Here is a 25,375-nt window from a genome sequence, read left to right as displayed (position 1 = left end):
TCCTCCTCCCTCCATCCCCCGCCCTCCTGCCTCCCCCAGCGAGGAGGAAGGAGGTGTGCAGGCAGGGTTGGGTGTGTTGAGAGGAGGGGGAGAACAGGAGGACAGGGGGACAGGGGGATAAGGGGACAGGAGGACAGGAGGACAGGGGGACAGGGGGATGAGGGGACAGGAGGACAGGAGGACAGCGGGATAGGGGGACAGGAGGACAGGGGGACAGGGGGATGAGGGGACAGGAGGACAGGGGGACAGGGGGATGAGGGGACAGGAGGACAGGAGGACAGCGGGATAGGGGGACAGGAGGACAGGGGGACAGGAGGACAGGGGGACAGGGTGACAGGGTGACAGGAGGACAGGGTGACAGGGTGACAGGAGAACAGGAGGACAGGAGAACAGGAGGACAGGAGGACAGGGGGACAGGAGGACAGGGGGACAGGAGGACAGGGGGACAGGGGAGAGAGCGTGTCCTCACCGTGTCTCCTTTCTTCCAGCATACGGTGGGGGCGGGGTCTCCTGTAATCTCCACGTCCAGGCGCAGCTTGTTTCCCGCCACGACGATGATGGTGTTCTTGCTCCCGCAGCCACTCGTGTCCAGGTGGATCTTGGGAGGGTCTGTGGGGGTGGACACAGACAGGGGGCCGGGGTGAGTCCTGCAGGCTGGCTAGCACCACGCTAGCACCACGCTAGCACCATGCTAGCACCACGCTAGCACATGCAGCTTGGCGTTGGAGCCAGCCAACGAACGTCCACACCCACCTTGGCGAGGGACGTAGTCGATCTTGATTTCTGAGGGAAAGACACATGGATCAGGGTCAGTCTAATCTGAGGTGCTTTGTTAGTGTTCAGCAACACCTTTAAGACAACTGCCCCCCAGCCCCCCCCTTTCCCTCTCCCTCTCTCTCTCTCACCCAGGAAGTTGAGTTTGGCGGACAGTGACAGAGCGTATCCTTCCGGAACGAAAGTGTAGTCCCCGGCATCCTGCGGCTTCACATCATCAATAGTCAGCTTGTGTGTCCTGGGGAACAACATCCCATCGTTACCAAGGAGACGGCACATGCTTATGCACAAAGCAGGGTTGCCCTGGAAACCTGATCCATGATGCTGTGGCATGGAGTCAAACAACATGCGAACTGGCTTTCATCTTCTGAAACTGGTGTTACCATGGTGAACCTCCAGCCTGAAGTGGTCTTGCCGAGGACAGCTGATAACAGATAGCAGCTGATAACAGATAGCAGCTGATAACAGATAGCAGCTGATAACAGATAGCAGCTGATAACAGATAGCAGCTGATAACAGATAGCAGACGATAACAGATAGCAGATGATAACAGATAGCAGATGATAACAGGTAGCAGATGATAACAGATAGCAGCTGATAACAGATAGCAGCTGATAACAGATAGCAGCTGATAACAGATAGCAGCTGATAACAGATAGCAGACGATAACAGATAGCAGATGATAACAGATAGCAGATGATAACAGATAGCAGCTGATAACAGATAGCAGACGATAACAGATAGCAGATGATAACAGGCAGCAGATTATAACAGATAGCAGCTGATAACAGATAGCAGCTGATAACAGATAGCAGACGATAACAGATAGCAGACGATAACAGATAGCAGATGATAACAGATTGCAGATGATAACAGATAGTAGCCGATAACACATTGCAGCTGATAACAGATAGCAGACGATAACAGATAGCAGACGATAACAGCAGCTGAGACAGACAGCAGCAGTTCCAGCAGGACAGGCACAGCGTGGGGCGCCTCACCTCCCGATGTGGCTCATCTTGATGCGGCCGCCGGCGATGACCTCCACGCCGTCCTTGAACCACTTCCCGATCACCTTCTCGTCCGACACCTCGCACTTGAACACGGCCTGCTCTGCGGCCTTCACTGTCAGGTCAGCGATGCTCTGAAGGACCTCCAGCTCCTTATCTGGAGCCCAGGAGAGGAGGAGGAGGAGACAAGAGGAGGGAGGAGAAGAGGAGAGAGGAGGGGGAGGAGGGAGTAGAGGAGGAGAGGAGAGGGTGGAGAAGAGGGGTGAGGAGAGGAGAGGGAGGAGTGTGTACGTATAAAGGGGGTTTAGCCCTCCCTCATGCTGAGGGTCCTGTCCCTACCTTCCACCTCCAGCTCTGCCTTGGACTCCCCCCCGTTAGTACACGCATAGTACATCCCAATGTCTTCCTTGGTGGCCTCATTGATCACCAGGACGTGCTTCTTCCCATCCTTCTTAAACCTGTACTTGGAACTATCCCTGGTCAGCTCAACCCCATCCTTCATCCTGGAGGGAGAGAGAGTGTATGTGTGTGTGTGTGTGTGTGTGTGTGTGTGTGTGAGAGAGAGATAGAGAGAGTGTGTAAGAGAGTATGAAGACATGAAGAGAAACATCCAGACAGACCGAGGTGACAGCAGATCAGAAGAGAGCTCCCCCTCACCACTTGACGTTGGCCCCTTCTTCTGAGACCTCCACCTCAAACTCCACCTTCTCCCCCACCACCGTGTGGACATCATCCAGGAGCTTGGTGATGGTGACCGGGGGCTCTGCAGGACACACAGCCTGGGGTCAACCCTCACCTGGTGTCACCCAGGGGTCAACCTCCCACTCATCACACCAGGGACACACTACTGCCCGCTATCAGACAACCACGCAGCTCTCGAACCACCCTCTCAATCTCTCAACCACTTGCCCAAACACCTAGCTGATTCATGCATCAACCTGCCACACTTCACATGAAACACCACGCCTATCTGGACACGAGACATAAACACCTCCACACCCTCACGGGACCCTCCCCCTCAGACACTCACCCCACACTCACCCCTCCCCCTCAGACACTCACCCCACACTCACCCCTCCCCCTCAGACAGGAACCCCACACTCACCCCTCCCCCTCAGACAGGAACCCCACACTCACCCCTCCCCCTCAGACAGGAACCCCACACTCACCCCTCCCCCTCAGACAGGAACCCCACACTCACCCCTCCCGTGTCAGACAGGAACCCCACACTCACCCCTCCCCACCTGACCACGAGCAGGGAAAAGGAAAGGGGAACAAGACAGTTTCACACAAGATGACGTGTGCGGAACACAGAAAGGCCCTCCTTCATCGCTGGCTGTGCGATGAGGACGAGCACAGACAACATGCCCCAGGCGACCCAGGGATCTGACACAGAGTTCACACCCCAGTGTTCACAGTGTTCAGTCTGCTAGCCACGAAGCGCCTGTTTAGACTCCCAGGGCCCCACACTGAGGCTGGGGTCGGACAGGTCTTCAGCGCTCTGGCGGGGACCAGCATGTCTCTGTGTCGTGTCCTGCTGGGTGCAGCTAGCAGCCGTGGACCACACCTTCAGCGCCCTCCGCTCACCTGAGGAACTGCTGCTCAGGTGAGCCCAGCTGGCCTGGGTCAGCCTCGTGGCAGAACATGCACCAGTCTGGGAGTTGGTACCATGTTCGATGACATAGTAAGGTCGACAAACTCTGAGACTACACTCCAGAACTACAATACCCAGACTCCTCTCCAGAACTACAACACAAAGTACTTCAGCTCTTCAGGAAGAGGAGTTGACGGCGTGATGTCACACAGCCTGTACATTCACCTTTATCTCATGTTGAGATTCGACAACAAATAACAACACACACACACCGACACACACACACACGTCCACGGTGATGTCACTGTGACGGTGTCTGTGGTGGAAGCTTACCGGCTGGTTTTGGGTCTGATTGTGTAAAGACAGGAAGGGCAGTGAGGAAAGAGAGATGAAGAGACGTACATACTGCTCTCTCTCTCACACACACACACACACCACATACTGCTCTCTCTCTCACACACACACACACCACATACTGCTCTCTCACACACACACACACACACACACACACACACCACATACTTCTCTCTCACACACACACACACACCACATACTGCTCCACACACACACACACCACATACTGCTCTCACACACACACACATGTAAGCACGGTAGAGACTGTGGATGTAAACAAGTCCACACACAACCACACAGAGAAACTGAACCAAAACCGTTACTCCACTTCACTCTCTACACCAGGGGTCTTTAACTGTTCCTGGAGAGCTACCTGCCTGTAGGTCTTTGCTCCACCCACACCTTTTCTGACCTGATTCACCACTAGTTACCTGATCAACCAGCTCATTATTAGAATCAGGTGTGCTAGATTAGTGTTGGAGCGAAAGACCTCCAGGCAGGTATCCCTCCAGTATGTCTGGAGACTCCTGCCCTAGCCCAAGAGAACACTCCCATCACTGATGAACTGAACCGTTCAAACCTGTCACTCAACCACACTCTCTGGACCACGAGACCCCCCCCCCCCCTCTCACGTACCTTTGACGAAGACCTCACAGAAGCTTTTCTCCTCTCCCACCACACACTCATACGCCGCGTCGTCAGACAGGTTACACTTGTTGATGGTAAGAGTCCGTTTGTTGCCGATGCTCTCAAACACGTACCTGACACACACACACACACACAATGTCAAATAAACACATGGCCACACACATACACCACCCCACCCCAACACACACACACACACGTCACTCCCCTGCCCAAAATAAGACCTAGTCTCTCACTTGGCGGAGGGCTTGATCTCCTGTCCGTTCTTCAGCCATTTGACCTGAACGTTGGGGTCGGTCAGCTCCACAGACAGTTGGATCCTCTTACCCTTGTCCACAGAGTACATGTCCTCCAGTTTCCTCAGGAAGGCTGAGGGTGAGACAAGACCGTCACAGCCTCTTCTCCACCTCCATTATCTATCTTCACAACAGCTAAAGCTGGGCAAAATCACACACACCAAAACACACCGACACTCCCACAGACACACACACTCTCTCAGGTCTTATTCCTCCCCCCTCCTCACCATCACTCTTCTTGGGTTCCACCTTCTTCATCTTCTTGAGCCTCTTGAGCAGGCCCCTGAGGTCGGTGATGCCGTACTCAAAAGCTATCTTCTCGTAGTCGCACGGCTTGGCATCCTTCAGGATCTCCCACACATCCGCTTCCACTTTGGGTTCATCCTTCTGCTTCTTCTCCCTGACCAACAACATGTGTGTCAGAGACGGAAAGAGAATAACACACAGAGAAAGAGAGAGACAGAGAGACAGAGAGACAGAGAGACTCACAGAGAGAGACAGAGAGACAGAGAGACAGGGAGACAGAGAGACATAGAGACATAGAGACAGAGAGACAGAGAGACAGAGAGTGACGAGAGAGACAGAGAGTGGAGAGAGACAGAGAGAGAGAAAAAGAAAGAGAAAGAGAGAAAGAGAGAGAATGTGAGAAAGAAGGAAAGAGAAAAGGCCAGAGAGAGAGAGAAAAAGAGACACAGAGAAAGACAGAGAGACAGAAACAAAGAAGAAGAAACAAAGAGAGAAAGACAAAGAGAGAGAGAGAGAAAACAGGGGAGAGAGAGTAAACTGAGAACACAGCAGAGTAAGATCCAGATCTGGACCAGGATGTTCCTGCCACCTCCAGACACGGAGTTGAGTGTCTGGGTCCTCTTCAGAGGGAGCTCAAACGATGAGGTCAAGATCTCTGGTACCTTTTCTTGAGCAGAGCGCTGAAGTCCAGGTCCCCGGCATCCTCCCCGGCGTCTCCTCTGAGCAGAGAGGGAAGGCAGGGTCACTCTCATCCTCCCAAACACACACAGGCCCACCTGGGACAGCTCAAACCAACATGGGCTCCTGAGACGGCTATCAAGTCAGTGTCTGACCTTTTACCAAAGAGTCAGCTGTACGATGTCAACACACACACACACACACACAGATAGATATATAGTGTGATACTGAGGAGACACCTGGGATGAAATCTTACCCTTTATTGGCCCCCTTTTTGCCTCTGACAACGTAAAGACAGGATGAGGAGGGATGAACACAAGTGTGGAATGAATCAAGAGCGCTAACTGGAACAGTTTACAGGGTGACAGCAAGACATGGAAACAACGCAACAAACTTGTCTGACTAATATGCACAATTGAGAAGTACTACTCATGAATAACATGTTTTACAAACCGAGATACTACGAAACAGAGATACTGCACTGAATCTGACTGTATGGACACAGTGAGCCTTGTATCCACTCTCACTGTGCACATACAAATACACACACAGGCGAAACTTACAGGAAGCTATCGTACAGACAGGTTTACACAAACCCGAAGAACCACACATAGCCTACTGTGTCCATATTACGTTTTTTTCTTGCAGAAACATACTGGTGGGGCGTGTGGGGAGCGCTTCATCACAGCGCTCCATCAGCTATTGCCCGCTAGCTAAATAACTAGTTGCTTAAATAATATTTTTTATATATTCTCGGCTACCTTGAGCTAATAATTAACGGACGTTTTCAACTTTGACGGTTACAGGCAGGGTAGGCAATGTTGTTGAGAAGCACTTTTTGTCGTATTTGTCAAAAGTAACTTCACGTCTTGATAGCAACTAATATATCTAAAGGTTTGACGGTAATATGAAATCATTCCGACATCTGTGGGTGTCGCAATACTTTAATACACACGACCAATCATTAAGGGGTACCCTGACTATTGATTGGGCGGGCCACCTGTCTGTCTACCTACCAGCGCGCACTTTGCCCCTCCACTCAATGCTCGTCCCTGTAGTTTTGTGGGAGTGGCTTTAAAGGGAGGAGGTGGGATGTTTTGGTTTGAATCGTGTCAAAAAGAAGCTAAAAATAGTTAGATTCGCGCAACTTGCCTACCCTGCCTTTAAGTGGTTAGCTAGCTGAAATGGAGCGACAGTGATAACACACCAGTGCCTCAGCGAAAAGTGAAGAGATTTAGAATAAGTGGGCAAAAAAATAATAAAAAGGCCTACGCTTTTTCTTCAGGCGAAGGCATTCCCTTTCTCCTCATTGGGAACTGGGGAAAAAACGCTTTATGAACACTCAAGCATAACTTTATCTCATGATTGCATCGCGAGAGTATGACATTCATGAAAAAATACGCTGGTTCCATTATTGGCATTGTGGACTGGCCAAAGTTAATGGGAAGTTTGAACCAGAAATAGCCGTATGACAAAGAGCAGCTATTTCATGTCAGAACACAAAAACACACAATGGTGTAGGAAAGAATTCCAGAGAAAGGATTCACATGGAGCAGAATCCCGGAAGAATGGATTCAGAACACCCTGGATTCTGGTTCTGGAACACTGAAGACTGATGGAAGACAGGAATCCCAGAGGGAATGGAGACACACAGGTGAGAATCTGTAAGATTCTCCATACTTACGTCCTCATGGGCAGTGGGAGAAGGAACCCTCCCCATTACGTGTCTTAACACCATGTTCCCTTCAGCAACATTTTTACTCTTTAAACTCGTTTTGTAAACTCAAGACATTCAATTATATTCCTCTTTTCAGTTTGATAGAGAAATTCACAAATGGACATGCTACAATTCCTCTCAAACACAATATGAAACAATCCTTTGCATGTTGTGTTTTCCACCTTACCCTTGTTTTTTGGTCTGCATTCTGATCAGGAAAGGAAATAATGTGATAATTTGAATAAATGGTTAAAGCGAACTGCCTCCAGCTATGAACCGTTCCCACACGGACTAGCAGACACGGAGTTCTGCACAGTTTGTTAAACCAGAGGTACCTACAGTCACCTACAGTGATATTACATATATGAGCGCACACAAAACTAACACATGAAACACCTAATCCCCACCCCCCCACCCCACTAGGGCCAGCCCGACCCAATAAACAAACTCTCATATTAATATATTTCGCAACTAGCCTATAAACTGCAACAGCATAATACAATTCCTGAAATTCAGTTAAGGCTTTTGATTTTGGTGCGCCACACCAACATTTTCAACACCGGCCACCCCCGCCCCAGCCCACCCCCGCCCCAGCCCACCCCCGCCCCAGCCCACCCCCGCCCCAGCCACCCCTATGATACATTCCTGGGGGTGCCACTGCACCAGACAGGGACAAAGTCCGGCCTGACTGTCGAAGCCCCGGGGGCAGACACACAGAGACGAACACCAGACAGTTTGACAGGTGACATGTTGGATAGCAGCTCCCTGACTCACGATCGCTTAAACGCCTCCAGGATGTTAGCCTGCTGCTCCTCCTGTACGGCTGCAAGAGAGAGAGAGAGAGGGGGGAGAGAGAGGAAAAGAGTGGAGAGAGAGGGGGGGAGAGGAGAGAGAGAGGGGGGAGAGAGAGGAAAAGGGTGGAGAGAGAGGGGGGGAGAGGAGAGAGAGAGGGGGGAGAGAGAGGGGGAGGGGGAGAAAGAGAGGGGGGAGAGGAGAGAGAGAGGGGGGGAAAGAGAGGGGGAGAGGGGGAGAGAGAGGAAAAGAGAGGAGAGAGAGGGGGAGAGGAGAGAGAGGGGAGGGAGAGAGAGGGGGAGGGGGAGAGAGAGAGGGGGGAGAGGAGAGAGAGAGGGGGGGAGAGAGAGGGGGAGAGGGGGAGAGAGAGGAAAAGAGAGGAGAGAGGGGGGAGAGGAGAGAGAGGGGGGGAGAGAGAGGGGGAGGGGGAGAGAGAGGGGGAGGGGGAGAAAGAGAGGGGGGAGAGGAGAGAGAGAGGGGGGGGAGAGAGAGGGGGAGAGGGGGAGAGAGAGGAAAAGAGAGGAGAGAGGGGGGGGAGAGGAGAGAGAGGGGGGGAGAGAGAGGGGGAGGGGGAGAGAGAGTTGGAGGGGGAGAAAGAGAGGGGGGAGAGGAGAGAGGGGGGGAGAGAGAGAGGAGAGAGAGGGGGGAGAGGGGGGAGAGAGGGGGGAGAGAGAGATGAGAGAGGGGGGGAGAAAGAAAGGGGGGAGAGGAGAGAAAGGGGGGGGAGAGAGAGAGGGGGGAGAGGAGGGAGAGAGAGAGGGGGGTGAGAGAGAGGGGGGAAGGAGAGAGAGGGGGGAGAGAGGAGGGAGAGAGAGGGGGGAGAGGGGGGAGAGAGGAGAAAGAGGGGGAGAGGACAGGAGAGAGGGGGGGTCATCACCGACACTGGAGGATTAAATGGGGGATTGCTTATAAATACTGAATTATACTGTATAATGTGTACAATAACTGTGCTTGGTGTATTACTAGAATGAGGTTTGAGAGCTGCTCAGCTTAAGCACAGCTTAAGAACAGCTGGAAACGGAAACTGACTGGACCCTGGTGTTCTAGTGGATGTTCTCAAGCTCACCTTCAACGGTCACGTCGAACGTGCAGCTGTCACACTTGTCTTTGGAGGTGACTTCACAGCGGTACCCTCCCGCATCTCCATCCACCAGCTTGACGATGGTCATCTCATAGGTGTACACCTGGAGGGACGGGAACCAGGGATACGCCACACACTGTACAGGCATGGGACTGAAGGGGTTTGCACACCGAACCACACGCGTGTTTCTAACATTTTACATTTAGTCATTTAGCAGACGCTCTTATCCAGAGCGACTTACAGTAAGTACAGGGACATTCCCCCGAGGCAAGTAGGGTAAAGTGCCTTGCCCAAGGACACGACGTCATTTGACACGGCCGGGAATCGAACCAGCGACCTTCTGATTACTAGCCCGATTCTCTAACCGCTCAGCCACCTGACTCCCTGGTGACAGGGAGGGCAGCGAGCAGAGAAGCTGAAATGTCGAGCGTTTTTCTGGGAGTCGGCGGCTTTCGTGCCAAAACTCATGTTTTGGTCAACGTTGGTGTAGATAATACTGTCTTCATCAATCTCGGTCTCACAAACAGAGTCTCACACACGACAACACACGCACGCACGCACACACACACACCTGTACACACAGTCACACACACACTATACCTTGGTGTTTCTATCATAAGTCTCTTTGAACTGCAGGTGTTTGCCAGCTTTGCTGCCCAGGTCCAACCACTTCCCCTTCAGCCACTTCATGGCGGGCTTCCTCAGCAGGTCTGAGGAGTCCACTTTAGCCACGAAGGTAATGTTCTTCCCTGCCAAGCACACCATCAGCCACCATCACCACACCACTACCACCAACCCTCATACAGATAGATAGATGCTCCTTATTGTCCACAAACAGAAATTCAGGTAGCTCAGGTGAGTACCATAAAAACAGACAAAACTATACTTAAATAAACACGACAGTACAAAACACCACGGTGCAAAACAGGAGGTATGTTTACGCTTTCTACTAGTTCTGGGAAATGTTTGTGCGCGTGTGAGGTCCAGTTTGTTCAGGTGGAGGGAACAAGGAATATGTACATGCCTGAAATCATGTTGGCTCCATTAGGACTCTAATGATGTATACACAATACCCTATGGATTACTTTATGGTTTGTGGGCTGAGGGGTCAGCGGTCGGGGTCTCACCTTTGGTTGCCGTTGTGCTCTGAGGCTTCTCTACGAACAGACCGCTCAGCTCAGAGTGCTGGGGCCCCTCTCCGGGAAGGTGCTCTGTGAGGGGGGGGCGGAGCCGCACACGTAAGACACACAGACACGGCAGGTACACACACACACATCAGGTACACACACACAGCATGAATCAGGGATCGTATCAGACAAATCACTGTCAACAGGCACAATAGACAGAGGAACACCAAACCGAATCACCTATCATGTCTCCTTCAATCTGCTTACATTAATCTTCCCCTACTGGCATTTGACTGCCAGATCTCAATCACCTAGGTCCTAGGAGATACTCCAAGATAAACAACAGCTTTCCTGTTGCTATCCAGACTGGTTTTACTTCCTGTTTGGTGTGATGATGGGAGAGCCTGTCACATCACAAGGCGGCAGTGTTTCAGAGCTGGACTAACCCTCTGGTGTCTGGAGAGACGGGGGTCTGTATCTCTGGCCACTAGGGTGTCTGGAGAGACGGGGGTCTGTATCTCTGGCCACTAGGGTGTGTGGAGGGACGGGGTCTCTATCTCTGGCCACTCGGGTGTGTGGAGAGACAGGGGTCTATCTCTGGCCACTAGGGTGGCGATAGAGGACGTGAAAACAGACAGGCTGAGGGTTCCTTTAAAACAACTCAGATTAATTATTTCCACCAAACAGTTGACTTTCTTGAGATTATCAGGGTACCCTTTAGTGACCTTGTTGGCCTGTGTCAGAGGTTAGACCAGCTGATGCTAAAGTGTGTCTCTTACCATCGGGAGGCAGTTCTGTGTTGGAGGAGAAAGAGAGAGAGAAAGTGAGGGAACATGTTAGTTTCCACGGTATCTGTAGCTATGGTGACAGGCAGGCGTTAGCTGGTCCTATTAACACCTGGCCTGCAGGTGTCAATCACATGTTAGCGTGTTCCCACACACAAGACACGCTAAGCGTTTCTACCTCTCTATCTTTAAACAACAACTTGCTTTACACAACTGAAATGTAGAGCAAAAACCGTTAGTGAGTTACTGCCTATAGAAGTCCATTGGAAAATCCCAAATAGTCGTTACCATCACTACGGAGACTTCAGGGGAATTATAACAAGTGCATATTGAAAGATCTAAAATCTTTTCCTCTCACCTTCTGAATCTGACATGAAATCTATGGAGAGAGATTTTAAAGACATACAGCAAATAAGAAAACACATCAACAACCAGTCTGGAGGAGCGATTAGGACCCAGGGTAGCATCCATTGGATGAAAATGTTGTAGACAAAATGGAATCAGGGTCAAAGGTCATGCGCCTCCATAAACCAGAGAGCCACTGCCGCCAATGTCCCTCTCTGCTTTTATGGGCTCAGTTAATGTCAGAGTTTCATCTAAAGTGTCTCGCGAGGACAGACTCAAGGTCAGATCTTGTCTCATGATTTCCAGAGTTTAAGACGCGGTGGAACTGGCTCCGGCTGAACCTGGTCCAGCCCTCAGGGGACACTTTACACCTCAGCACCAAAACCCTCCTCCGTTTGAGGAGAGAGGCTGGCAGGGCGAGGCAAGGCAGCCATGTTGGAGCTGCCACAAGACACCCACGATCCAGGGCCAGGGTGGAGTTTCTCTTTTTAGTTTAGAGAAAATGTACGATGCTGGTGTTTGAGGTGGAGGAGCTACGCCCAGATCTGTGTGCTGTGGCAGCTTCAGCCTGGAGCCAGCAACAGGCAGAGGAACCCTGCCATTGGAACAACAGAACCAGCAACCATCCAAACCAGGAGAAGGAGGAACGCCTCATCAGCTCGATGTGGACCAGCTAGGTTATGAGGTACAGCTCACTTCATTATCTGTTATGTATAATGTTTATGTATTATATATTGTATGATTGTGACACACACATGTGACGCTCAATACGTTAGACTTCTTGACAACACTTCTTCAACCAAACGTACTGTATATTTCTTCTCATATACATTGATGATGAGGCAAATGGTTATCATATTATAAATGAATGGTAGTTCTTAACAAGAAAACACCTATTAAAATATCCTGTCAACAGACAGTAGGCCACGCCCACACATACACACGATATATACCAGGACGACACCAAAACAGAACAGTATATATCACTTTGTCAATCACACTACCTGGTCAATTCTCATTAATTGCACGTCGGGGATCATTTCGTGTTTTCATACAAACCCTGCACTCGGATGCTGAGGCGAAACCAGGAAGTGGCTCATCCTGACAGAACTCAGGGGCTAGCAAGCATCAGACAGCGCTGACGCAGCACCTAACGTTCTCTGCAACATTTCTCTGCTTCTGATCTCCTTCTGTATGTGTGATCTCCTTTTCTGTCTCATCCTCTCACCCAGGTAGCGGGCTCTACAGGTGTGTTCAGCTCTACAGGTGAGTTCAGCTCTACAGGTGAGTTCAGGTGTGTTCAGCTCTACAGGTGTGTTCAGCTCTACAGGTGAGTTCAGGTGTGTTCAGTTCTACAGGTGAGTTCAGCTCTACAGGTGAGTTCAGGTGTGTTCAGCTCTACAGGTGTGTTCAGCTCTACAGGTGAGTTCAGGTGTGTTCAGTTCTACAGGTGTGTTCAGCAGTACAGGTGAGTTCAGGTGAGTTCAGCTCTACAGGTGTGTTCAGCAGTACAGGTAAGTTCAGGTGTGTTCAGCTCTAAAGGTGTGTTCAGCTCTACAGGTGAGTTCAGGTGTGTTCAGTTCTACAGGTGAGTTCAGCTCTACAGGTGAGTTCAGGTGTGTTCAGCTCTACAGGTGTGTTCAGCTCTACAGGTGAGTTCAGGTGTGTTCAGTTCTACAGGTGTGTTCAGCAGTACAGGTGAGTTCAGGTGAGTTCAGCTCTACAGGTGTGTTCAGCAGTACAGGTAAGTTCAGGTGAGTTCAGCTCTACGGGTGTGTTCAGTTCTACAGGTGTGTTCAGCAGTACAGGTAAGTTCAGGTGAGTTCAGCTCTACGGGTGTGTTCAGTTCTACAGGTGTGTTCAGCAGTACAGGTAAGTTCAGGTGAGTTCAGCTCTACGGGTGTGTTCAGTTCTACAGGTGTGTTCAGCAGTACAGGTAAGTTCAGGTGAGTTCAGCTCTACGGGTGTGTTCAGTTCTATAGGTGTGTTCAGGTAGACACTAGAGGGCCTTCGCCAGAGCACCCCCAGGGCTTGGTGAGCTACATCAGTCTCTGTCAGAGTCATGTGACAGAGTCATGTGACAGAGTCATGTGACAGAGGCCGGTATCCAGCGACAGGGACCGACAGACGTGCACATGAACCAGCGGTCCAAAACCGGACGGGAGCAAATATACACACACACACACACACACACAAACAGACGAGTGCATAGAGCTTGTATTGTTTCTTTTCCTTACCATCTCTGCCCTCATCTGAATGAAAAGAAACAATGAGGACATGGACATTAGTGTTGCAGACAGCGAAGGGTTAAAGGTCACCAAATATGTGGTTGTCCTGTACCCTGAGCCGGTGACTGGAAACAGTTCAGAGTCAGGAAGGGCAAGGATGTTGTGGTACTCGAAAGATGACAGACATGAACCCTAGACAGTGTGGACCTGTTCCCACGATGACATCGGCTGACTGTACGAGCTCAGGCTAGTGAGGGATCAGGCAGGAAACATGTACACACACACCTACAACTTACTCAACGCACACACTTACCCCCTCCCACACACACACACACACACATACAGAGGTCAGTCATACATGCATATGCACAGTCTCCCTCAATACGTACAGTAGGTATATACATTTCATGCACACATCCAGGGCTGATCTCCCAGACACAAAAGGCCTGCTAGCTTACTTGTATCTGCTGGCTTCTCTTCTGACAGAAAAGAGAGATACAATTGGGTCTCGATAAACGCATAAATACAGTATGTACATACGCAACACACACACACACACACACACACACACACACACACAGCATGGAAGAAACAGGCTTCCCCTCTACAACAGCTGGAGCTTCTGTTCATGAGAAGTGGCAGAGGTTGTATGAGACGAACTGAACCAAAATGTGTCCACAATTCAGAAACACACACAATCTCGCCTGCAGACACACAACCACACAAACACACACACACCTCTCATTCAAATACACACACATTCCTTACAACAGACAAGTAACCGATTTAGGAAGAAAATATCTTACCATCCCCAGCAGGCAGGACCTCTGTTTGATAAAGCAACAGGATTTTAGAGGCTGGCTAAACTTGCGTGGTAACACATGTCTAATGCAGTAATCGCACACCCGCCAACACACACACAACCTCAAATGACAAGTGTTCCATAAAACACACACATTGATGCTTACCCTGGGCAGCACACTCCAACATGACTTTAAATCCACACTCCACACACTCTCCAGACTTTTTGTCTCCATACATGAACAGATATCCACTCAGACAGACGTTCCCAGAGGAGAGCGCTGTCCACTTCAGCCTCCAGCAAAACCGCTCTGACATCCAGGCCCACGGCTCCACACTGACACGCCACATACAGGACTGCACTGCAGAGCAGGCTGGTGCACTAGCCACTACAAAACCATGAACGATCTTACCCTCTACAGCCTGCGGGGCTCTCTGTCAACACAAGTAATGGATCTCAGTGAGAGGAAGTGGACTACGTCACTTCCTGGACAGGCTGATGCAGTAACACAACGTCCACTCACAACACACACACCACCATGAAAGTGGTCTTGTTCTTCAGGGTGAGGAACAGGACCTCGGGGTGAGGAACAGGACCTCGGGGTGAGGAACAGGACCTCGGGGTGAGGAACAAGGAACAGGACCTCAGGGTGAGGAACAGGACCTCAGAGTGAGGAACTGGACCTCAGGGTGAGGAACAGGACCTCAGAGTGAGGAACAGGACCTCAGGGTGAGGAACAGGACCTCAGAGTGAGGAACAGGACCTCGGGGTGAGGAACAGGACCTCAGGGTGAGGAACAGGACCTCAGGGTGAGGAACAGGACCTCGGGGTGAGGAACAGGACCTCGGGGTGAAGACCAGGACCTCAGGGTGAGGAACAGGACCTCGGGGTGAGGAACAGGACCTCGGGGTGAGGAACAAGGAACAGGACCTCGGGGTGAGGACCAGGACCTCGGGGTGAGGAACTGGACCTCGGGGTGAGGAACAGGACCTCAGGGTGAGGAACAGGACCTCGGGGTGAGGACCAGGACCTCAGGGTGAGGAACAGGACCTCAGGGTGAGGAACAGGACCTCGGGGTGAGGAACTGGACCTCAGGGTGAGGAACAGGACCTCAGGGTGAGGAACAGGACCTCAGGGTGAGGAACTGGACCTCAGGGTGAGGAACAGGACCTCGGGGTGAGGACCAGGACCTCAGGGTGAGGAACTGGACCTCAGGGTGAGGAACAGGACCTCGGGGTGAGGACCAGGACCTCGGGGTGAGGAACAGGACCTCGGGGTGAGGAACAGGACCTCGGGGTGAGGAACAGGACCTCAGGGTGAGGAACAGGACCTCGGGGTGAGGAACTGGAGCACGGGGTGAGGAACAGGACCTCAGAGTGAGGAACTGGACCTCAGGGTGAGGAACAGGACCTCGGGGTGAGGAACTGGACCTCAGAGTGAGGAACAGGACCTCGGGGTGAGGAACAGGACCTCGGGGTGAGGAACAGGACCTCGGGGTGAGGAACAAGGAACAGGACCTCGGGGTGAGGACCAGGACCTCGGGGTGAGGAACTGGACCTCGGGGTGAGGAACAGGACCTCAGGGTGAGGAACAGGACCTCGGGGTGAGGAACAGGACCTCGGGGTGAGGAACAGGACCTCGGGGTGAGGAACAAGGAACAGGACCTCAGGGTGAGGAACAGGACCTCGGGGTGAGGAACAAGGAACAGGACCTCGGGGTGAGGACCAGGACCTCGGGGTGAGGAACTGGACCTCGGGGTGAGGACCAGGACCTCGGGGTGAAGACCAGGACCTCAGGGTGAGGAACAGGACCTCAGAGTGAGGAACTGGACCTCAGGGTGAGGAACAGGACCTCGGGGTGAAGACCAGGACCTCAGGGTGAGGAACAGGACCTCGGGGTGAGGAACAGGACCTCGGGGTGAGGAACAAGGAACAGGACCTCGGGGTGAGGACCAGGACCTCGGGGTGAGGAACTGGACCTCGGGGTGAGGAACAGGACCTCAGGGTGAGGAACAGGACCTCGGGGTGAGGACCAGGACCTCAGGGTGAGGAACAGGACCTCAGGGTGAGGAACAGGACCTCGGGGTGAGGAACTGGACCTCAGGGTGAGGAACAGGACCTCAGGGTGAGGAACAGGACCTCAGGGTGAGGAACTGGACCTCAGGGTGAGGAACAGGACCTCGGGGTGAGGAACAGGACCTCAGGGTGAGGAACAGGACCTCGGGGTGAGGAACAAGGAACAGGACCTTGGGGTGAGGACCAGGACCTCGGGGTGAGGAACTGGACCTCGGGGTGAGGAACAGGACCTCAGGGTGAGGAACAGGACCTCGGGGTGAGGAACAGGACCTCGGGGTGAGGACCAGGACCTCAGGGTGAGGAACAGGACCTCGGGGTGAGGAACAGGACCTCGGGGTGAGGAACAAGGAACAGGACCTTGGGGTGAGGACCAGGACCTCGGGGTGAGGAACTGGACCTCGGGGTGAGGAACAGGACCTCAGGGTGAGGAACAGGACCTCGGGGTGAGGAACAGGACCTCGGGGTGAGGAACAGGACCTCGGGGTGAGGAACAAGGAACAGGACCTCGGGGTGAGGACCAGGACCTCGGGGTGAGGAACTGGACCTCAGGGTGAGGACCAGGACCTCGGGGTGAAGACCAGGACCTCAGGGTGAGGAACAGGACCTCAGAGTGAGGAACAGGACCTCAGGGTGAGGAACAGGACCTCAGAGTGAGGAACAGGACCTCGGGGTGAGGAACAGGACCTCAGGGTGAGGAACAGGACCTCAGGGTGAGGAACAGGACCTCGGGGTGAGGAACAGGACCTCGGGGTGAAGACCAGGACCTCACGGTGAGGAACAGGACCTCGGGGTGAGGACCAGGACCTCGGGGTGAGGAACTGGACCTCGGGGTGAGGAACAGGACCTCGGGGTGAGGAACAGGACCTCAGGGTGAGGAACAGGACCTCGGGGTGAGGAACTGGACCTCAGGGTGAGGAACAGGACCTCGGGGTGAGGAACAGGACCTCAGGGTGAGGAACAGGACCTCGGGGTGAGGACCAGGACCTCAGGGTGAGGAACTGGACCTCAGAGTGAGGAACAGGACCTCGGGGTGAGGAACAGGACCTCGGGGTGAGGAACAGGACCTCAGGGTGAGGAACAGGACCTCAGGGTGAGGAACAGGACCTCGGGGTGAAGACCAGGACCTCAGGGTGAGGAACAAGGAACAGGACCTCGGGGTGAGGAACAGGACCTCAGGGTGAGGAACAGGACCTCGGGGTGAGGAACAGGACCTCAGGGTGAGGAACAGGACCTCAGGGTGAGGAACAGGACCTCAGAGTGAGGAACTGGACCTCAGGGTGAGGAACAGGACCTCGGGGTGAGGAACTGGACCTCAGAGTGAGGAACAGGACCTCGGGGTGAGGAACAGGACCTCAGGGTGAGGAACAGGACCTCAGGGTGAGGAACAGGACCTCGGGGTGAGGAACAGGACCTCGGGGTGAGGAACAAGGAACAGGACCTCAGGGTGAGGAACAGGACCTCGGGGTGAGGAACAAGGAACAGGACCTCGGGGTGAGGACCAGGACCTCGGGGTGAGGAACTGGACCTCGGGGTGAGGAACAAGGAACAGGACCTCGGGGTGAGGAACAGGACCTCAGGGTGAGGAACAGGACCTCGGGGTGAGGAACAGGACCTCGGGGTGAGGAACAGGACCTCGGGGTGAGGAACAAGGAACAGGACCTCAGGGTGAGGAACAGGACCTCGGGGTGAGGAACAAGGAACAGGACCTCGGGGTGAGGACCAGGACCTCGGGGTGAGGAACTGGACCTCGGGGTGAGGAACTGGACCTCAGGGTGAGGAACAGGACCTCGGGGTGAGGAACAGGACCTCAGAGTGAGGAACAGGACCTCAGGGTGAGGACCAGGACCTCGGGGTGAGGAACTGGACCTCGGGGTGAGGAACAAGGAACAGGACCTCGGGGTGAGGAACAGGACCTCAGGGTGAGGAACAGGACCTCGGGGTGAGGAACAGGACCTCGGGGTGAGGAACAGGACCTCGGGGTGAGGAACAAGGAACAGGACCTCAGGGTGAGGAACAGGACCTCGGGGTGAGGAACAAGGAACAGGACCTCGGGGTGAGGACCAGGACCTCGGGGTGAGGAACTGGACCTCGGGGTGAGGAACTGGACCTCAGGGTGAGGAACAGGACCTCGGGGTGAGGAACAGGACCTCAGAGTGAGGAACAGGACCTCAGGGTGAGGACCAGGACCTCGGGGTGAGGAACTGGACCTCGGGGTGAGGAACAGGACCTCAGGGTGAGGAACAGGACCTCGGGGTGAGGAACAGGACCTCGGGGTGAGGAACAAGGAACAGGACCTCAGGGTGAGGAACAGGACCTCGGGGTGAGGAACAAGGAACAGGACCTCGGGGTGAGGACCAGGACCTCGGGGTGAGGAACTGGACCTCGGGGTGAGGACCAGGACCTCGGGGTGAAGACCAGGACCTCAGGGTGAGGAACAGGACCTCAGAGTGAGGAACTGGACCTCAGGGTGAGGAACAGGACCTCGGGGTGAAGACCAGGACCTCAGGGTGAGGAACAGGACCTCGGGGTGAGGAACAGGACCTCGGGGTGAGGAACAAGGAACAGGACCTCGGGGTGAGGACCAGGACCTCGGGGTGAGGAACTGGACCTCGGGGTGAGGAACAGGACCTCAGGGTGAGGAACAGGACCTCGGGGTGAGGACCAGGACCTCAGGGTGAGGAACAGGACCTCAGGGTGAGGAACAGGACCTCGGGGTGAGGAACTGGACCTCAGGGTGAGGAACAGGACCTCAGGGTGAGGAACAGGACCTCAGGGTGAGGAACTGGACCTCAGGGTGAGGAACAGGACCTCGGGGTGAGGAACAGGACCTCAGGGTGAGGAACAGGACCTCGGGGTGAGGAACAAGGAACAGGACCTTGGGGTGAGGACCAGGACCTCGGGGTGAGGAACTGGACCTCGGGGTGAGGAACAGGACCTCAGGGTGAGGAACAGGACCTCGGGGTGAGGAACTGGACCTCGGGGTGAGGACCAGGACCTCGGGGTGAAGACCAGGACCTCAGGGTGAGGAACAGGACCTCAGAGTGAGGAACTGGACCTCAGGGTGAGGAACAGGACCTCGGGGTGAAGACCAGGACCTCAGGGTGAGGAACAGGACCTCGGGGTGAGGAACAGGACCTCGGGGTGAGGAACAAGGAACAGGACCTCGGGGTGAGGACCAGGACCTCGGGGTGAGGAACTGGACCTCGGGGTGAGGAACAGGACCTCAGGGTGAGGAACAGGACCTCGGGGTGAGGACCAGGACCTCAGGGTGAGGAACAGGACCTCAGGGTGAGGAACAGGACCTCGGGGTGAGGAACTGGACCTCAGGGTGAGGAACAGGACCTCAGGGTGAGGAACAGGACCTCAGGGTGAGGAACTGGACCTCAGGGTGAGGAACAGGACCTCGGGGTGAGGAACAGGACCTCAGGGTGAGGAACAGGACCTCGGGGTGAGGAACAAGGAACAGGACCTTGGGGTGAGGACCAGGACCTCGGGGTGAGGAACTGGACCTCGGGGTGAGGAACAGGACCTCAGGGTGAGGAACAGGACCTCGGGGTGAGGAACAGGACCTCGGGGTGAGGAACAGGACCTCGGGGTGAGGAACAAGGAACAGGACCTCGGGGTGAGGACCAGGACCTCGGGGTGAGGAACTGGACCTCGGGGTGAGGACCAGGACCTTGGGGTGAAGACCAGGACCTCAGGGTGAGGAACAGGACCTCAGAGTGAGGAACAGGACCTCGGGGTGAGGAACAGGACCTCAGGGTGAGGAACAGGACCTCAGGGTGAGGAACAGGACCTCGGGGTGAGGAACAGGACCTCGGGGTGAAGACCAGGACCTCACGGTGAGGAACAGGACCTCGGGGTGAGGACCAGGACCTCGGGGTGAGGAACTGGACCTCGGGGTGAGGAACAGGACCTCGGGGTGAGGACCAGGACCTCAGGGTGAGGAACAGGACCTCGGGGTGAGGAACAGGACCTCGGGGTGAGGAACAGGACCTCAGGGTGAGGAACAGGACCTCGGGGTGAGGAACAGGACCTCGGGGTGAGGAACAAGGAACAGGACCTCAGGGTGAGGAACAGGACCTCGGGGTGAGGAACAGGACCTCGGGGTGAGGACCAGGACCTCAGGGTGAGGAACAGGACCTCGGGGTGAGGAACAGGACCTCGGGGTGAGGAACAAGGAACAGGACCTTGGGGTGAGGACCAGGACCTCGGGGTGAGGAACTGGACCTCGGGGTGAGGAACAGGACCTCAGGGTGAGGAACAGGACCTCGGGGTGAGGAACAGGACCTCGGGGTGAGGAACAGGACCTCGGGGTGAGGAACAAGGAACAGGACCTCGGGGTGAGGACCAGGACCTCGGGGTGAGGAACTGGACCTCAGGGTGAGGACCAGGACCTCGGGGTGAAGACCAGGACCTCAGGGTGAGGAACAGGACCTCAGAGTGAGGAACAGGACCTCAGGGTGAGGAACAGGACCTCAGAGTGAGGAACAGGACCTCGGGGTGAGGAACAGGACCTCAGGGTGAGGAACAGGACCTCAGGGTGAGGAACAGGACCTCGGGGTGAGGAACAGGACCTCGGGGTGAAGACCAGGACCTCACGGTGAGGAACAGGACCTCGGGGTGAGGACCAGGACCTCGGGGTGAGGAACTGGACCTCGGGGTGAGGAACAGGACCTCGGGGTGAGGAACAGGACCTCAGGGTGAGGAACAGGACCTCGGGGTGAGGAACTGGACCTCAGGGTGAGGAACAGGACCTCGGGGTGAGGAACAGGACCTCAGGGTGAGGAACAGGACCTCGGGGTGAGGAACAAGGAACAGGACCTTGGGGTGAGGACCAGGACCTCGGGGTGAGGAACTGGACCTCGGGGTGAGGAACAGGACCTCAGGGTGAGGAACAGGACCTCGGGGTGAGGAACAGGACCTCGGGGTGAGGAACAGGACCTCGGGGTGAGGAACAAGGAACAGGACCTCGGGGTGAGGACCAGGACCTCGGGGTGAGGAACTGGACCTCAGGGTGAGGACCAGGACCTCGGGGTGAAGACCAGGACCTCAGGGTGAGGAACAGGACCTCAGAGTGAGGAACAGGACCTCAGGGTGAGGAACAGGACCTCAGAGTGAGGAACAGGACCTCGGGGTGAGGAACAGGACCTCAGGGTGAGGAACAGGACCTCAGGGTGAGGAACAGGACCTCGGGGTGAGGAACAGGACCTCGGGGTGAAGACCAGGACCTCACGGTGAGGAACAGGACCTCGGGGTGAGGACCAGGACCTCGGGGTGAGGAACTGGACCTCGGGGTGAGGACCAGGACCTCGGGGTGAAGACCAGGACCTCAGGGTGAGGAACAGGACCTCAGAGTGAGGAACAGGACCTCGGGGTGAGGAACAGGACCTCAGGGTGAGGAACAGGACCTCAGGGTGAGGAACAGGACCTCGGGGTGAGGAACAGGACCTCGGGGTGAAGACCAGGACCTCACGGTGAGGAACAGGACCTCGGGGTGAGGACCAGGACCTCGGGGTGAGGAACTGGACCTCGGGGTGAGGAACAGGACCTCGGGGTGAGGACCAGGACCTCAGGGTGAGGAACAGGACCTCGGGGTGAGGAACAGGACCTCGGGGTGAGGAACAGGACCTCAGGGTGAGGAACAGGACCTCGGGGTGAGGAACAGGACCTCGGGGTGAGGAACAAGGAACAGGACCTCAGGGTGAGGAACAGGACCTCGGGGTGAGGAACAGGACCTCGGGGTGAGGACCAGGACCTCAGGGTGAGGAACAGGACCTCGGGGTGAGGAACAGGACCTCGGGGTGAGGAACAAGGAACAGGACCTTGGGGTGAGGACCAGGACCTCGGGGTGAGGAACTGGACCTCGGGGTGAGGAACAGGACCTCAGGGTGAGGAACAGGACCTCGGGGTGAGGAACAGGACCTCGGGGTGAGGAACAGGACCTCGGGGTGAGGAACAAGGAACAGGACCTCGGGGTGAGGACCAGGACCTCGGGGTGAGGAACTGGACCTCAGGGTGAGGACCAGGACCTCGGGGTGAAGACCAGGACCTCAGGGTGAGGAACAGGACCTCAGAGTGAGGAACAGGACCTCAGGGTGAGGAACAGGACCTCAGAGTGAGGAACAGGACCTCGGGGTGAGGAACAGGACCTCAGGGTGAGGAACAGGACCTCAGGGTGAGGAACAGGACCTCGGGGTGAGGAACAGGACCTCGGGGTGAAGACCAGGACCTCACGGTGAGGAACAGGACCTCGGGGTGAGGACCAGGACCTCGGGGTGAGGAACTGGACCTCGGGGTGAGGAACAGGACCTCGGGGTGAGGAACAGGACCTCAGGGTGAGGAACAGGACCTCGGGGTGAGGAACTGGACCTCAGGGTGAGGAACAGGACCTCGGGGTGAGGAACAGGACCTCAGGGTGAGGAACAGGACCTCGGGGTGAGGACCAGGACCTCAGGGTGAGGAACTGGACCTCAGAGTGAGGAACAGGACCTCGGGGTGAGGAACAGGACCTCGGGGTGAGGAACAGGACCTCAGGGTGAGGAACAGGACCTCAGGGTGAGGAACAGGACCTCGGGGTGAAGACCAGGACCTCAGGGTGAGGAACAAGGAACAGGACCTCGGGGTGAGGAACAGGACCTCAGGGTGAGGAACAGGACCTCGGGGTGAGGAACAGGACCTCAGGGTGAGGAACAGGACCTCAGGGTGAGGAACAGGACCTCAGAGTGAGGAACTGGACCTCAGGGTGAGGAACAGGACCTCGGGGTGAGGAACTGGACCTCAGAGTGAGGAACAGGACCTCGGGGTGAGGAACAGGACCTCAGGGTGAGGAACAGGACCTCAGGGTGAGGAACAGGACCTCGGGGTGAGGAACAGGACCTCGGGGTGAGGAACAAGGAACAGGACCTCAGGGTGAGGAACAGGACCTCGGGGTGAGGAACAAGGAACAGGACCTCGGGGTGAGGACCAGGACCTCGGGGTGAGGAACTGGACCTCGGGGTGAGGAACAAGGAACAGGACCTCGGGGTGAGGAACAGGACCTCAGGGTGAGGAACAGGACCTCGGGGTGAGGAACAGGACCTCGGGGTGAGGAACAGGACCTCGGGGTGAGGAACAAGGAACAGGACCTCAGGGTGAGGAACAGGACCTCGGGGTGAGGAACAAGGAACAGGACCTCGGGGTGAGGACCAGGACCTCGGGGTGAGGAACTGGATCTCGGGGTGAGGAACTGGACCTCAGGGTGAGGAACAGGACCTCGGGGTGAGGAACAGGACCTCAGAGTGAGGAACAGGACCTCAGGGTGAGGACCAGGACCTCAGGGTGAGGAACAGGACCTCAGGGTGAGGAACAAGGAACAGGACCTCGGGGTGAGGACCAGGACCTCGGGGTGAGGAACTGGACCTCGGGGTGAGGACCAGGACCTCGGGGTGAGGAACTGGACCTCGGGGTGAGGAACAGGACCTCAGGGTGAGGAACAGGACCTCGGGGTGAGGAACAGGACCTCGGGGTGAGGAACAAGGAACAGGACCTCAGGGTGAGGAACAGGACCTCGGGGTGAGGAACAAGGAACAGGACCTCGGGGTGAGGACCAGGACCTCGGGGTGAGGAACTGGACCTCGGGGTGAGGACCAGGACCTCAGGGTGAGGAACAGGACCTCAGGGTGAGGAACAGGACCTCAGAGTGAGGAACAGGACCTCGGGGTGAGGAACAGGACCTCGGGGTGAGGAACAGGACCTCGGGGTGAGGACCAGGACCTCAGGGTGAGGAACTGGACCTCGGGGTGAGGACCAGGACCTCAGGGTGAGGAACAGGACCTCAGGGTGAGGAACAAGGAACAGGACCTCGGGGTGAGGACCAGGACCTCGGGGTGAGGAACTGGACCTCGGGGTGAGGAACAAGGAACAGGACCTCGGGGTGAGGAACAGGACCTCAGGGTGAGGAACAGGACCTCGGGGTGAGGAACAGGACCTCGGGGTGAGGAACAGGACCTCGGGGTGAGGAACTGGACCTCGGGGTGAGGAACAGGACCTCAGGGTGAGGAACAGGACCTCAGGGTGAGGAACAGGACCTCGGGGTGAAGAACAGGACCTTGGGGTGAGGAACAGGACCTCAGGGTGAGGAACAGGACCTCGGGGTGAGGACCAGGACCTCAGGGTGAGGAACAGGACCTCGGGGTGAGGAACAGGACCTCGGGGTGAGGAACAAGGAACAGGACCTTGGGGTGAGGACCAGGACCTCGGGGTGAGGAACTGGACCTCGGGGTGAGGAACAGGACCTCAGGGTGAGGAACAGGACCTCGGGGTGAGGAACAGGACCTCGGGGTGAGGAACAGGACCTCGGGGTGAGGAACAAGGAACAGGACCTCGGGGTGAGGACCAGGACCTCGGGGTGAGGAACTGGACCTCGGGGTGAGGACCAGGACCTCGGGGTGAAGACCAGGACCTCAGGGTGAGGAACAGGACCTCAGAGTGAGGAACAGGACCTCAGGGTGAGGAACAGGACCTCAGAGTGAGGAACAGGACCTCGGGGTGAGGAACAGGACCTCAGGGTGAGGAACAGGACCTCGGGGTGAGGAACAGGACCTCGGGGTGAAGACCAGGACCTCAGGGTGAGGAACAGGACCTCGGGGTGAGGACCAGGACCTCGGGGTGAGGAACTGGACCTCGGGGTGAGGAACAGGACCTCGGGGTGAGGAACAGGACCTCAGGGTGAGGAACAGGACCTCGGGGTGAGGAACTGGACCTCAGGGTGAGGAACAGGACCTCGGGGTGAGGAACAGGACCTCAGGGTGAGGAACAGGACCTCGGGGTGAGGACCAGGACCTC

The 25,375-nt window shown here is 55.6% G+C and overlaps 1 protein-coding gene across 1 annotated transcript in view; it reads right to left on the bottom strand.

The window, feature by feature from the left end:
• The window catches only part of mybpc2a (myosin binding protein Ca), a 22,425-nt gene extending 8,729 nt beyond the window's left edge, over positions 1-13,696 (bottom strand). The window contains 18 exon segments of the mRNA XM_062484157.1: positions 470-609; positions 754-783; positions 906-1,012; positions 1,776-1,941; positions 2,124-2,287; positions 2,442-2,547; positions 4,369-4,493; positions 4,614-4,746; positions 4,901-5,073; positions 5,582-5,638; positions 5,854-5,877; positions 7,502-7,522; positions 8,089-8,137; positions 9,173-9,290; positions 9,788-9,936; positions 10,315-10,398; positions 11,094-11,172; positions 13,682-13,696. Coding sequence (XP_062340141.1) covers positions 470-609; positions 754-783; positions 906-1,012; positions 1,776-1,941; positions 2,124-2,287; positions 2,442-2,547; positions 4,369-4,493; positions 4,614-4,746; positions 4,901-5,073; positions 5,582-5,638; positions 5,854-5,877; positions 7,502-7,522; positions 8,089-8,137; positions 9,173-9,290; positions 9,788-9,936; positions 10,315-10,398; positions 11,094-11,172; positions 13,682-13,696 — 1,740 coding nt within the window.
• Positions 13,697-25,375: the final 11,679 nt, after the last annotated feature.

The sequence above is a fragment of the Osmerus eperlanus genome, chromosome 2 (assembly GCF_963692335.1).
Source record: "Osmerus eperlanus chromosome 2, fOsmEpe2.1, whole genome shotgun sequence".
In the NCBI taxonomy this organism is placed as follows: Eukaryota; Metazoa; Chordata; class Actinopteri; order Osmeriformes; family Osmeridae; genus Osmerus; species Osmerus eperlanus.
This window is presented reverse-complemented; position numbering and strand designations above follow the sequence as displayed.